General features: G+C 31.8%; 2 protein-coding genes across 2 annotated transcripts; one reads left to right on the top strand and one right to left on the bottom strand.

Annotated features, from left to right (window-relative positions):
• Positions 1-1,294: 1,294 nt before the first annotated feature.
• On the top strand, positions 1,295-3,842 carry HELRODRAFT_165911 (hypothetical protein; the record flags this gene model as incomplete). Its single annotated transcript, XM_009032377.1, has 5 exons — positions 1,295-2,272; positions 2,371-2,487; positions 2,837-2,955; positions 3,097-3,196; positions 3,402-3,842. The coding sequence occupies 5 exons, from the start codon at positions 1,295-1,297 to the stop codon at positions 3,840-3,842; spliced, it is 1,755 nt and encodes a 584-aa protein (XP_009030625.1).
• A 355-nt stretch (positions 3,843-4,197) lies between these two features.
• HELRODRAFT_189823 (hypothetical protein) lies at positions 4,198-11,959 on the bottom strand (the record flags this gene model as incomplete). Its single annotated transcript, XM_009032376.1, has 16 exons — positions 4,198-4,533; positions 4,703-4,928; positions 5,225-5,298; positions 5,483-5,513; positions 5,716-5,742; positions 5,916-5,993; positions 6,127-6,256; positions 6,403-6,584; positions 8,338-8,378; positions 9,954-9,993; positions 10,149-10,653; positions 10,733-11,055; positions 11,165-11,309; positions 11,422-11,506; positions 11,640-11,685; positions 11,914-11,959. The coding sequence occupies 16 exons, from the start codon at positions 11,957-11,959 to the stop codon at positions 4,497-4,499; spliced, it is 2,016 nt and encodes a 671-aa protein (XP_009030624.1). The 3' UTR covers positions 4,198-4,496.
• Between the last annotated feature and the right edge of the window lie 810 nt (positions 11,960-12,769).

Here is a 12,769-nt window from a genome sequence, read left to right as displayed (position 1 = left end):
CACGCACACACACACTCACACACACACACATACACTCACCCATACACGAATACACAGTTTTATGATTTTCCCATTAAATAAATGATTTAAGAATGTAGGCTCCAAATTTTAAATGTTTTCAATGATAAATTTTTCATTTTTTAATGACATTATTATTTTGTCTTCATTTTTCAGTTTCCAATCAAAGCCTTAATTTATACTGAATTCTTAAATATGGGGGATATGTTATTAATTTTCTTTTTTATGCTCTTTTTGGTAACTCGATTTTATTTGAATTTTTTAAAAAGGATTATACAATTATATATAATGATAATCGTGCGACTTTGTTTACATAAGTGTATGTATTTCTATGTCAGTAAATGATAAATTAATTAACTTATTGATTTCAGTTCTTGTCAAAGAATATTCGCTTAATTTCAACCATATGCTGATATATAAGTACTGTAAATTTGATATATACATATATAATTGATCAAGAAAACAAATTATTAGAATAGATATCTTTAAATTATCCGAGCAACTATTCAGCTAGCCGACTAAGCTCTATATAATCACTGTGTGTATAGTTCAATTCTTCATTGGCCCAGTTTTTAGTATGAATTGCATGAAACATTCCTTCTTCGACTAAGAAGCATATATCACCTGGATTCAGAATTTCTCATAAAATGGATCAAATACATTAGTTAATAATCTTTTATCACTATTAAGGTGATATCTATCTAGTGTCAACATATACAAAGAATAGTGTCCAAGTATTAATGTTTTTTAGCAGGTTATATTCGATACAATTTAGTCGTTATTAATCTATAAATACACCAAGGAGCGTACGTACGTGCGCATGTATGCAGGTGGAAACTGTTCAGCATGTATAGATTTCACAATCAAATTGTATATTATAGCCGTAGCCACTATTACAACTGATTGCGCAATCACTGTGATCAAAACTTTTTAAATTTGGGGTACAGCTTTCGTCAAAGTTATCTAAAATACTTTTTAATACAACGCTTAAGAAGAATTTTGCGATTGCGAAACATTAATATTTTTATATAATACTGTAATGTTATTCTATGTGTAGGAATATTTAAATATGAAATACATGACGACTGATCATGTAAGTATATATAACACTGCTCTCAATGATGCGAACAATAATTTAAGAAAATTTATTCTTTGTTATCTTTTACTTTTAGCTTTCCGATCAAGTTTCGTTAAGAGTAACAAATTTATTTACTTGAAGCCATAGTTTTTTACATTTATAATAAAAAATTTTATAATAAAATAAGCGATCGAAAGCATGTGGAAAGAAATAGAAACCGCGAAATCTGAAAATAGGCGAGAGTTAGTGTTAACTGGTGCCGACGTGTTGACGAGGATCCAAGAAAAAGGTGGACTAGATGAATTGAAAAATGTGTTTTCCCTGAAGCAGCTAAATTTTTTGGAAATTAGTTGTGCCGGTCTAAAATCGTTTCATGATAAAATTGGTGAATTGACTAATTTAACAAATCTGGTTCTACGTAACAACAAATTTGTTTATCTGCCATCAACGCTTGGATTGTTGTCAAAATTGAAATTTTTGGATGTTTCAAACAACTGTCTGACATCCTTGCCCAATGAACTAAGCAATCTTAAAGAGTTGCATACACTGAATGCCAACTGCAACCAACTGACTGAATTTATCAACATAAGTAGTCTAACTAATTTACATGAGTTGAATTTATCTCACAACTCTTTAACCGAACTGCCTGAGGGTGTGAATTCACGTGAACTGGGCTCACTTATGACTTTAACAGCCAATGATAACAAAATAGCTATGATTCCCGATGATCTATCTAAGCTTCCTAATCTGAAAACTTTGGATCTCTCTAATAACCTACTAGATAGTCTTCCTGCTGAAATGGCTGACTGTGGTAAATTGAAAGATTTCAAATGTACTGGAAATAATTTAAAGGACAAACGTTTACTGAAGTTAGTAAACCAATGCTCCACTAAAGCCATTCTTGATTACTTGAAAACACAAAAACAAAAAAATAATCCTAATGCAAAAAAGGAAGACAAAACTAAAAAGACTAACAAAGAAAAAGGTGGAAAAGCTGAACAAGAGGTGGAGGTAAAAAATTCAATAAAAATTCTACATGTTGACATCAATGGCTCTACTTTGGTAAAAATAATGCCTCAAGCTTTGAGTGTGAGACCACACATGGTCTGTTGCATAGTCAGAAATTTAAATTTCTCTAAATCAAACTCATCGATGAAGAGGTTCATTGCTTTACAGGTATATATTACTTTAATTTTCATTTCATTACTGATGGCATAAATATTCTAACTAAACCTAACATACTTAACCTAATCTTTGATATTTTCATACATTAGACTAGATTACATGATGAGACCTGTGCGAAAAGACAGCTTGCCACAATAGCAACACATGATCTGGAAAAGATTAAGTTTCCATTAATATATGATGCCAGGGAACCAGTATCTATCAAGGTTTATTTAGATCACTCACTTCATGACTATTGTGTGAAAATATTGTTCTTAATCATGCTTATCTTGAAACATAGTTTTGTTCCATGACATCTATTTTTTTGATAACTTAATTTTTTTTACAAAGTCCACATATGTACACTTTTTGGTTACACATAATATCATAAAAACACTTACACAGCATCACACTTTCAATAACAGTTTTGCCAAGTTAATAAACAACCTTATCACAACAACCTAACTCAAAGTACTACTATCTGTATTAGTTTACTAATTAGTTGCAAATTTGAAATACATCACAATGATCAATAGTCTAGTAAAATATATCATTTTGTTTCACATTTCATTACAGATTCAGCCTTTGAACAAATTGAAAGAAGTGACAGCTAATGTTTTGGTGATGCGTCTGAGGAAAGAAGCGGAAGAATTGAGGAAGGAGAAAAAAAGAAATACCGTCAGTGGAGTTCATAAGTTAGTAAAATGTTGGAAAATTAGTGAAATGTTTGTAAATTTGCGAAAAGTTTGAAAATTATTGAAATGTTTGTAAATTTATAAAAAGTGTGTAAATTAGTGTAATGCTTATAACACGCTTATTACATTTTTTAAAACCAGGTACTTGAACTTATTGAAAGATCAATTGTATCCATGTGTCCTAGATGACTCTTCACGTGTTATTAGTTTTCCTCCCATTGTCAACAGCAATGTTTCTAAAGTTAGTTTTTTAAATTACAAAACCGTCTTCAAAATATTAATTTGCATGCCATAGCTTTTGCTGCAGTTCACCTTCTTTAATATTTTTGTTGGCTTGAAGTTTCTTAAGATTTGCTTATTCATAACTCAGGCTTAGTAACGAATTTAATAACTAATATTTATTATAAAAACTTAATTAAAATAACATCTTTTACATAACAAAACAGGTAACAAAAAGCACCCGTCATATTTTCATTGAAGTTACTGGCTCCCATAATTTGGATGTGTGCAAAAAGGTGATGGACCAACTATTGATCAACCTGATGAAAATGGGAATAGGCCAGGAAGAGGAAGTCATTATTGAGAAGGAAGTGGATTCGATGACCAAGGATATGGAATCACATCACATAACATCAACTGCCTCAGGGGACGCAAAGAATGAAAGTGAAGAAAAAGAATCACCCAGCAGTGAATGTAAAATAGAAGATGAAGGTAAAGATGAAGACTTTGAAGATGATCATCAGCAGCCAGATGATAACTCCCCTAAAATATTAATTGTGGAACAAGTTAAAGTTGTTGATAATTTGAATAATCTTAAAGTCGTCTATCCATCAAGAGTTGATCTGCAGCCAGATCATACATTTAAAGTTATCAGGAATTCCGAATAATGCTTGAAAATAAACAAAACAAAATAATGTACTAGTTGAAATTATTTCTTAAATAATTTGGTCTCAAAAAATAATTTTCTTTAGATTCAATTTTTTCCTGGAAGTCGAGTTACTTGTAAAATAAACGCATGTCAAAGTTGATTTGAAGCCGTTGACAATTAAATGCGCGTCGCAGACGAAAATGACCAGTCGACGACCTAGCCGATTCAGACTGCACACTATCATACTTTACTCAATTTTACTAACTCGCTGTCAAATTACGCTTACGTTGCAATATTTAGCGCCGATATAGGGAAAGGCAAAAACGTGCGATATTTATCGATCTAACGAAAAATGAAGCATGAAAACAACACAAACTCGCTTGTTCATATTTATTTGTTTGAAATACAATTCATAATCCAGTCAGTCAGTCAAGTCAAAAACACGTTCAACATGTAAATAAAATCATTCTCAGTATTTCGCAAACTGATCTCTAAAAGGGATTGACAGTTAAGTATAAACTTCCAGTCAGTCAGTCAAAAACACGTTCAACATGTAAATAAAATCATTCTCAGTTTTTCGCAAACTGATCTCTAAAAGGGGGTGACAGTTAGGTATAAACTTCCAACATGTGATGCTGCCTCTCTGCATGGAGTACAACACAAAAAGTAAAAATCAATATGGCCTCATGATTCTTCTTTCCATCCTACCTCTGAAGTAAGGAATATGTTTGTTATTGAATCATCTAACAATGTTAAAGTATTTTTAAATAAACTTATTTCAAAAAAATTGCAAAGACAAATAGGGACAATTACCACGGACAATTTACCATATAAAGACTACTTCCAATTGAAACAAGGAGTGTGTCAATACTAACATACCTGATAGCTCCTCTGATAGGACCAGGCATGCCAGCAAGTGGTCCCAGCCCCATACCCACACCTCCAAGCCTCGCCCTTATTGATGCCATAGCCATGCTGTTTAAATTGTTGGGCCTCAACAAATTAGGACCCCCAAGATTCAAACCCATTCCCATACGATTTGCAGGCATTGTCCTGAGTGGCAGTTCCATGCGACCTCTTAAAGAGGCTTGTTGCTTCAACTGAGCTAAAAATATTTTAAATTATTTTTAACACATTTTTAACAATGAGCCCCACAGTTAATGAACAGAGCACTGTACCCTTCCTACAACCAAGAAGTACTTAATTTTCAAACTGAGGAATGTGTATATGAAGCTTAAAAATCTCAATACATACATAAAAGTCTACATAAAAGTCATTTAAAAAAGCATCAACTTTGGTTTAACCTGTAGTACATATCCACACAGTATTAAACAAATCACTAAATGATATAGATGGAGTGAAATTAAACAGTTTGAAATGAAGAAAAAATATATAGATTACCATCACTTATTTGTCTTGGACCTTTGCAACGATTGCATTCTGTTCTCCAAGAAAAATTCTCATTGTTACAGGAACTACATAAAGTAAATTTTTAAAAATGAACTCCAGTTTATAAAAAGTTAAAAACTTGAAAAATTATTTTAGATATTAGAAATTTATTATCCTTCCAAATAACGACAAATTTTCAAATCCCAATAGCAAGAAACAGAAAAAAGGATGAAACTAAAAGTAATAATTAATGAATAACTTATTACTGACGGATTTGGACAGACCCAGTCAAGTGCATCCTCTGTTGGATTAATAAATAAATTGTTATAAAGTCATAGACGACTGCAAGTAAAAAGTGGTAAATGGTACTAAATGATATAATGCGCACAAAAAACGCACATGTTCTGAGTACATTCAACCTAAAAACCTAAACATTCAATAGCACATGAACCAACAACATGGGTAACATTACAGAAATCATTTAAACAAATCAATGTGATAACCTCCTGGTCGACTTCTTTTAACGACAGCTAAAAATATTATTTGTATAACTTAATCAGTGCAACAAATAAGTTAAAAAAATAAAATTAAATAATGACATGCAAAAACTAAGTCAATAAAATTGCCAATAGAGACTAAATAAACATGAGTAATTACAGAAAATTTTAATCTTGAACAAATTTATGAGTAATAAGTAACAAACGTTGGGGTGGCTGTTGTCCCACAGGAACTTTCCTACTTGCCATCTCTACCCTTATTTTTCGTCCGTGAAAATCTTTAACTACAATTAAAAAATTTCAAACAAATAAAACCATTGCTAATCATTTTATTCAACAAATAATTAAAACAAAGCCTAGAGACTTATCAAAAAAGAAATTAATAAATAAAACAAATTAAAATTGAGAAACACTTGCTGTTGAACATCTTGATGGCTGTCTGAACACTTTCTGCATCTTGAAATCCAAGAGTGGCCTCACCCCTCGGCCTCCCAGTTACCTTGTCTTTTATAATGGAAATGCGAGGCTTGCCTGTTCTTCCATCCAACTAGTTTGAAGAAATTTAAAAAAATATTTCTTGCGTCAGTGTAATTTAAAATGGTAACAAAATTCAACTTAATAAATTTTTAATTAAATAATCACACCTGCAATTAAATCAAATGAACAGGCAACTGAAATAGAAAAAGTACTGACCTTTAGTTTACCGGCAGCAGAAAAATGCTGGGCCAATTTTTCTTCAGTTGTATCTTCTGGGAGTCCCTGTATGAAGATTGTGTCTGGAAATCTCTGAACCTCCACCTCATTATTCTGTGGGCCTGCCAGCAGAGGATTGCCGTGAATTGCACTACTCTCTGGTGGATGTTGGTCTCTCTCTCCTGACAAATTAAACAGTTAATCATGAAAGATGATATCTGTCTGTGATCTAGCGAATGTTATGCTGGTATACAAATACTTCATTAAAGAGTGTGAAAAGAGTTTTGTAAGAAACGGTAGTAAGTGTGATGAGGAAGTCAATTAAACTATACTTCGTCTGTTTTATTCATTACCAAACAAACTGTTAAAAAATTTAAGACCCGATAAAAACACCAGAATATCAAAACATTCTATGTAGTTTTTTTAAATCAAGAAATGTGATTTATTTACACGATTTCATTTTGAAAAAGCCTCCCAATTTTTCCAAAACGTTTGGATGAAAAAAAAAATTTCAAACTGCTCTTCAACCTAGAAAATAAACTAAAAGTACAAAAATAGACAATCACTACCATTCTCTCAAGAGTAAGCACACATACATCAGTATGCAATGAATACATCACTGCACTGTTCATACTTGCATTGGAAGGTCATTCTAGTAAAAAAAGATTAACTGTTCATTAAAACTATTACTGACAAATGACTATAAGTTTACCCACACAAGTTTAACCCAGTTTGCAAATGTAAACCACCATTCAACTACTGATTCATTAATTCACCTTAATTATACTTTTAAAACTTAATAACCTTAAATTCAGCAAAATTGACATAGACGGTAAAAATTGACAGACTTTAGGGCTCACACATGAAAACACGACCCAATTCATTTATATGTGAAATAATACCTGGTAATATATAGGTAACATATACACATATATACACAAAACTATAGTGATCTCATATCATTATGTTGCACACATTTACAAAATTGAAGCAACCTATGACTGAAGGTGGAAAAAACTTTGCCATATCACTGCGCTTTGTAGTATGATTAACAAAATAATGTTTAACTTTTTTCAAAAAACACATCACTGAACTAGAAACCCCGATGAAATAAGTTGATTGAAGAATATTTCACACTGAAACTCAATCAAACCTTGAAAAACTTTCTGGAAGCTACTGTAAAATTTCAAAAACTTTGATAAAAACCGATATGTAAAATTACTGATGAGTAAAATTGTCGTTAGAATTTAAAAAAAGCTAAACAAAACCATCAAGTAGAAAGTAAAGTTAATTTTTTTCTCTTAAAATAGAAACAGTATGTATGTTCCAGAAATCAGAAAGGATAAAATAATTAAATAGGTACAGAGGTGGTGAGAATCTTTAGATGAAATAATGGAAAAGTGTTCAGTATATAAATTAAGAAAGACGAAACATTAACAATACAATATAAACGCATTATTTGCAAACTCCATGATATAATTCAAGTTTTACTAAGCATAGTTATTGCATCTCTGTTTTAACATGGTTTACAGAGATGATTGACTATATTTATAGGTAATTAATTTAATAAGGGTTCAACTCAACCATATTCAGAGAAATATAATAAATATAATTAGAAATAAGAACAATATATTTTAATAATTAATTACAATTGGGCAAAGAGTTAAATAAGCACCATAAAAATAATAATAGTAGTAATAATATTGAATAAATACTTATTTTTATTATTGAAAAAGGTAACGAACACTCAACGTAAAACTACCAAATAAAACAATCAACAAAATAACATTAACAGCAATAATTAGTAAATAAATACACATTGAGGGGGAATAATGATAAAAAAGATACTAATATTGACTGTAAAATAATAATAAAATAAATAAAAGTAATAATAATAACACAATAATAATAATAAATGTTTATGAGAGCACTCACCAAAACCCCTAGCTGGCACTCCCTGTAATCTCTGGTGGTGGCTGTAATTTTGTTGGTGATGTCATAATAATAATAATAATAATAAAACTTGATAGGTGCTATAGAGTCCAAAAAATAAATTGAAGATGTAACTGATAAACGTGATGATGTGGATAAAGAAACGTGATGATGTGGATAAAGAGATGGAAGGAAGTGATGTTGTTGCAGTGTAGTTGCTGCTGTTGCCGTTGAAGTTGATGATTAGTTGTACATCCCATCCTCCATCGATTGATTGATGGATGAATAAATAAAAACCGACCAAATGATGGAAAACACAGTGAATAATAAACTGATAAATACATGACCAATAGGCATTACATGACCAATACAATGGTTTGCAACCAATAAATACTAAGGACAACTTATAAATGGATGTCAACACACTGGTTTACACACTCGGAAGGTGTGCCAAATTTTGTTGGGATGGATGAAAATGTATAATAAAATGTATTAAATAACAATAGAATGAGTCCTTCTGTACTGAACAATTTGCTGGTAAAACCCTGGAATATACTTGATAGGTGAAAAATGATAACTACAATTCATACTTTAAATAAATAAATGATAAAATTTTGAATGCTATTAAAACTGTTGAATGATACAAACTTCTTTTAAAACGATGATGACGTGATATATTGGAAAGTATGATGGAAACATAGGTGATTTTTAAAAAGTTTGAAGAGAAAAATACAATCCAAAGATTCTGTGAATCTACAACAAGTGAAAACCAAAAATATAAGTTGCATGTCCAAACCTGCAAGAAAACCCATGCAATGAATGCAGTACTGCATTATTTAATTGATAATAAATCGTGGCTATTATAATTACATTCTAATGTAATGTAATCACTATTTTAATTTTTAAACTTTTTATGTACACTTAAACATTAGTTATGAGAAAAAATTACTTACATTAAACAAAAAGTGTACACAATACTTCATGATTATTGTTCAAATAGCCAAATAAAGAAGGGATAGGTAAAATAGATAGCTGCTCATTACTTATTTACTAGAAGAGGTTCAACTTTCTCATAAAATATAGATACAGAAATTGAGTTTAGTTTTGTTAGTTATTTAAAAAAGCTTTTATTGCACAAAATTAGGAATAATGCAATTCAATTTTTGAGAAACATAAAACACGCAGCCACTTAGATCTGTTTTAAATTTTATAACAGCAGGTGTGATGAAAACATTCAAAACAGTCTTACAATTAATTACTAAGATCTTGTAGTTAATTTAATAAAAAAAAACACTTATTGAAGAAAAATCAAAGAAATAATATTATATATGTATACATTAATGAATTGTGTTTTACTGGAAAGGAAACTTAACACCCACACAAACCAATCAGCAGATTATTAAATTGGATGTGTTTGGAATGAAAACATTTGCAGAATGATCTGCATTGAAAACCCAAGCAATACCCAACACTTTAAACACCCAACAAACATCTCAAAATTAAATACGATGATGAACATGATAGGCCAGCCATCACATTGAAAAATGCCATAGAATCCTTTTTATTGCATATGTAAAATGGCCTAATGATGAAAAACTGCAATTGCATCACAAACTTACTTGATTTGAAGAAAGGTTGATCCTGGAGGTGCCCCATGCCCTGTTTAAGAAAAATTGATAATTTTATTAATAAGAATAATCAAATCTTAAAAAATACATTTATTTATAAATACAAGATTAACTGATGGAGTTAAATTTGATTTTAAAGGAATAGGAATTTGAAACAGATTGCAAATGAAATGTGAAGCAACAAACTGGGAAGTGTGAGAGGTGGTCTGATGCCAGGAGGATGGCCAGACGGTCCTAATGATAACTGACCGGCTGTCGCATGCACCCCAACATTGTTTTGTTGCTGTGTGCCAGGTAGATACATCTGCTGCTGTGTTGCTTGAGATGTGAATGAAAGAGATTGTTGTTGTTGAGTTGGGCCAGGCATGACAGGAGGCTGTTGCTGCTGTGAATGTTGACCATAGTAAACTGTTGACTGCTGTGGTTGTTGACTATAAGCTGCTACAACTGTGGCAACTTGCTGCTGCTGTTGTTGTTGCTGCTGCTGTAGAGCAGCTATTTGTTGCTGCTGCTGATAACTAAAAGAAGGTGGAGGCTGACTTGTTTGATTGACAGGCGGTTGGGTAGCATAGAGTGAAGCTTGTTGCTGCTGGATTGCTTGTTGCTGCTGCTGTTGGGCATATGTCAGTCCAGCTTGCTGGGTCATCAAAGTTGTACTACCATAAGCTGGTGGTTGTAGAGCTGATATACTCTGGTGAAAATGAACAGAAAACTTTAAAAATGAAATATGAAGTAGAAAAAAATTTTTACAATTAAAACTAAAAACAAACCTGTGATACTATAGCAGCTGAGGGTGCATAAGCAGATGATGTTTGCTGATATGCATATTGTGTGACACCAGGCTGACTTGTTTGCTGTTGCCCATAAGCTAAGGGCATTGTCATTTGCTGTACCATCTGCTGCTGTTGTTGCTGTTGTGCATATGTTAAATTTTGTGTAGCTGATTGTTGAGCCAGTGCAGCTTGCTGTCCTGCAACTGCTTGCTGCACTGCAGTCAGGTGAGCCTGGCTACCATAAACAACTTGACTTTGTTGAGGAGTATAACCTGTTGTTCCTTGCTGCACTGTCAGTTGCTGACTGTAACCAGTTGCTGCTGGTAAAAAATAAATATAATCTGCATAAAAAGATGTTTGAATATCAGTCCATACATTGGATAAAAAGTTAGATCAAATGATTTAAAACATTTATAAAAGGTACACAACCTGGAGCAGCATAACCAGCAGCTTGCAGAGCATATTCAGGTTGGGTGGTAGATTGCAATGGAGCTGCAGCTGCCTGAGCTTGTTGTGAAAACTGAAGCTGACCGTCATATGGGTAGCTTGGAACAACATAGGTTGCACCAGTTTGCTAGTAGCAAGACAATTGAATAAAATGATTGTAAATTTGATATTTATTCACTGATCTACAGATAGTCAAAATAAAATTATGAAATAAAACTAGCAGACTATTTCAAATTTACCTCTGGCACTTGGACCATCGCCGTATAACCCGGCTGAACATAAGCAGTCTCCGCAGCTTGCGAGTAACTGCTGTAACCTGCATAACTGATTTCCCCAATAAATAAATTTCAGATCAAATAAGTAATGAAAAATTTAGAAATGCGGCTTAATGAACAAGTGATTAAAATTTAAAAATTTTTAGTTTTTCAAATAAAAAATTATAACTAGAATAGATTACCTTGCCGACGCGCCGACCACAGCAGGCGTCGCCACATAAATGTACTCTGCCGAGGAAACGTAAAAGTTGGAAAAAATAAAAAAATCACAAATTAAAAATCAATTTCAAGTTTTAATAAAATCGAAAAAAAAAAGACCATGACAAACATTAAGGAGAAAACACTCACGCTGCTCCGCCATTATTGAATTTATTAAGGAAAAAGAACCAAACAAAGAACAAACATTTTTACATTTTTAAAAATTATTTTGCGTAGTTACGAATAGCAGCCACTAACGTTCATAACCATAGAATAAAAGACATTTATAAGACATCAGAACCATGGATATTATTATGATATATATAGAACGTTATTAATATGTTGGTCGTAAAACGAAGTTGATTATTATTTGTGATTCATATGAACAGGAGTGATCTTAAACACTTTTTTATCACACGGAAATAACTATTAAAGTGGACGAATCATTTGCTATGCACACCTGGAAATTAACGAATTCTGCTACATCATTAAGTAGTTTAGTTCATCATAGAAAGCTAGTAAATCATAAAACTTCAAAATTTTCAATTTATTTGAAAACAGTGAACAAATATGAAACAAGACAAAAAATTTGAAGCTTTCTCACAAAATTAATTATCATATATCAATCTAGATAGGATGGCTGAAATACATTACATCCACGTCTCATTGAAATAAAGGTTTGTTAGTGGAAGAGAGAACTAAATCAATCCCTAAAAATAAACAGTACGCTAACACTTATGAGTCAAAGAGTTCAATAGAATGTATAAACAGGCGTGGTCGTTTTATAATATACATACATACATATACAACATACATGTTTCTATACACACATATACAACATACATACAGTTGCTGCTGAAGCTATATGTTTGTTTTCTTCATCGCATGAAGTGTTTTGCATACATAGCATCTGCCTTAGTATATCTATACTTAATGCACGTCGATATATTAACAAGTTTACCTTTACATTACATGCATACGCTCAGATATTATGATCAAACACGCTACTGTAATGTTGGTTAACGCAATATGTTTATAATGTTTTGACTAACATTTTTCAAGTTTTCAATCTCACCAATAATAATTTCTGGCGGCTTATTGTTATAAAATAATT

The sequence above is a fragment of the Helobdella robusta genome (assembly GCF_000326865.2).
Source record: "Helobdella robusta unplaced genomic scaffold HELROscaffold_8, whole genome shotgun sequence".
Classification (NCBI taxonomy): domain Eukaryota; kingdom Metazoa; phylum Annelida; class Clitellata; order Rhynchobdellida; family Glossiphoniidae; genus Helobdella; species Helobdella robusta.
Note: the sequence above shows the minus strand (reverse complement) of the source record. Positions and strands in the feature narration are given on the sequence as shown.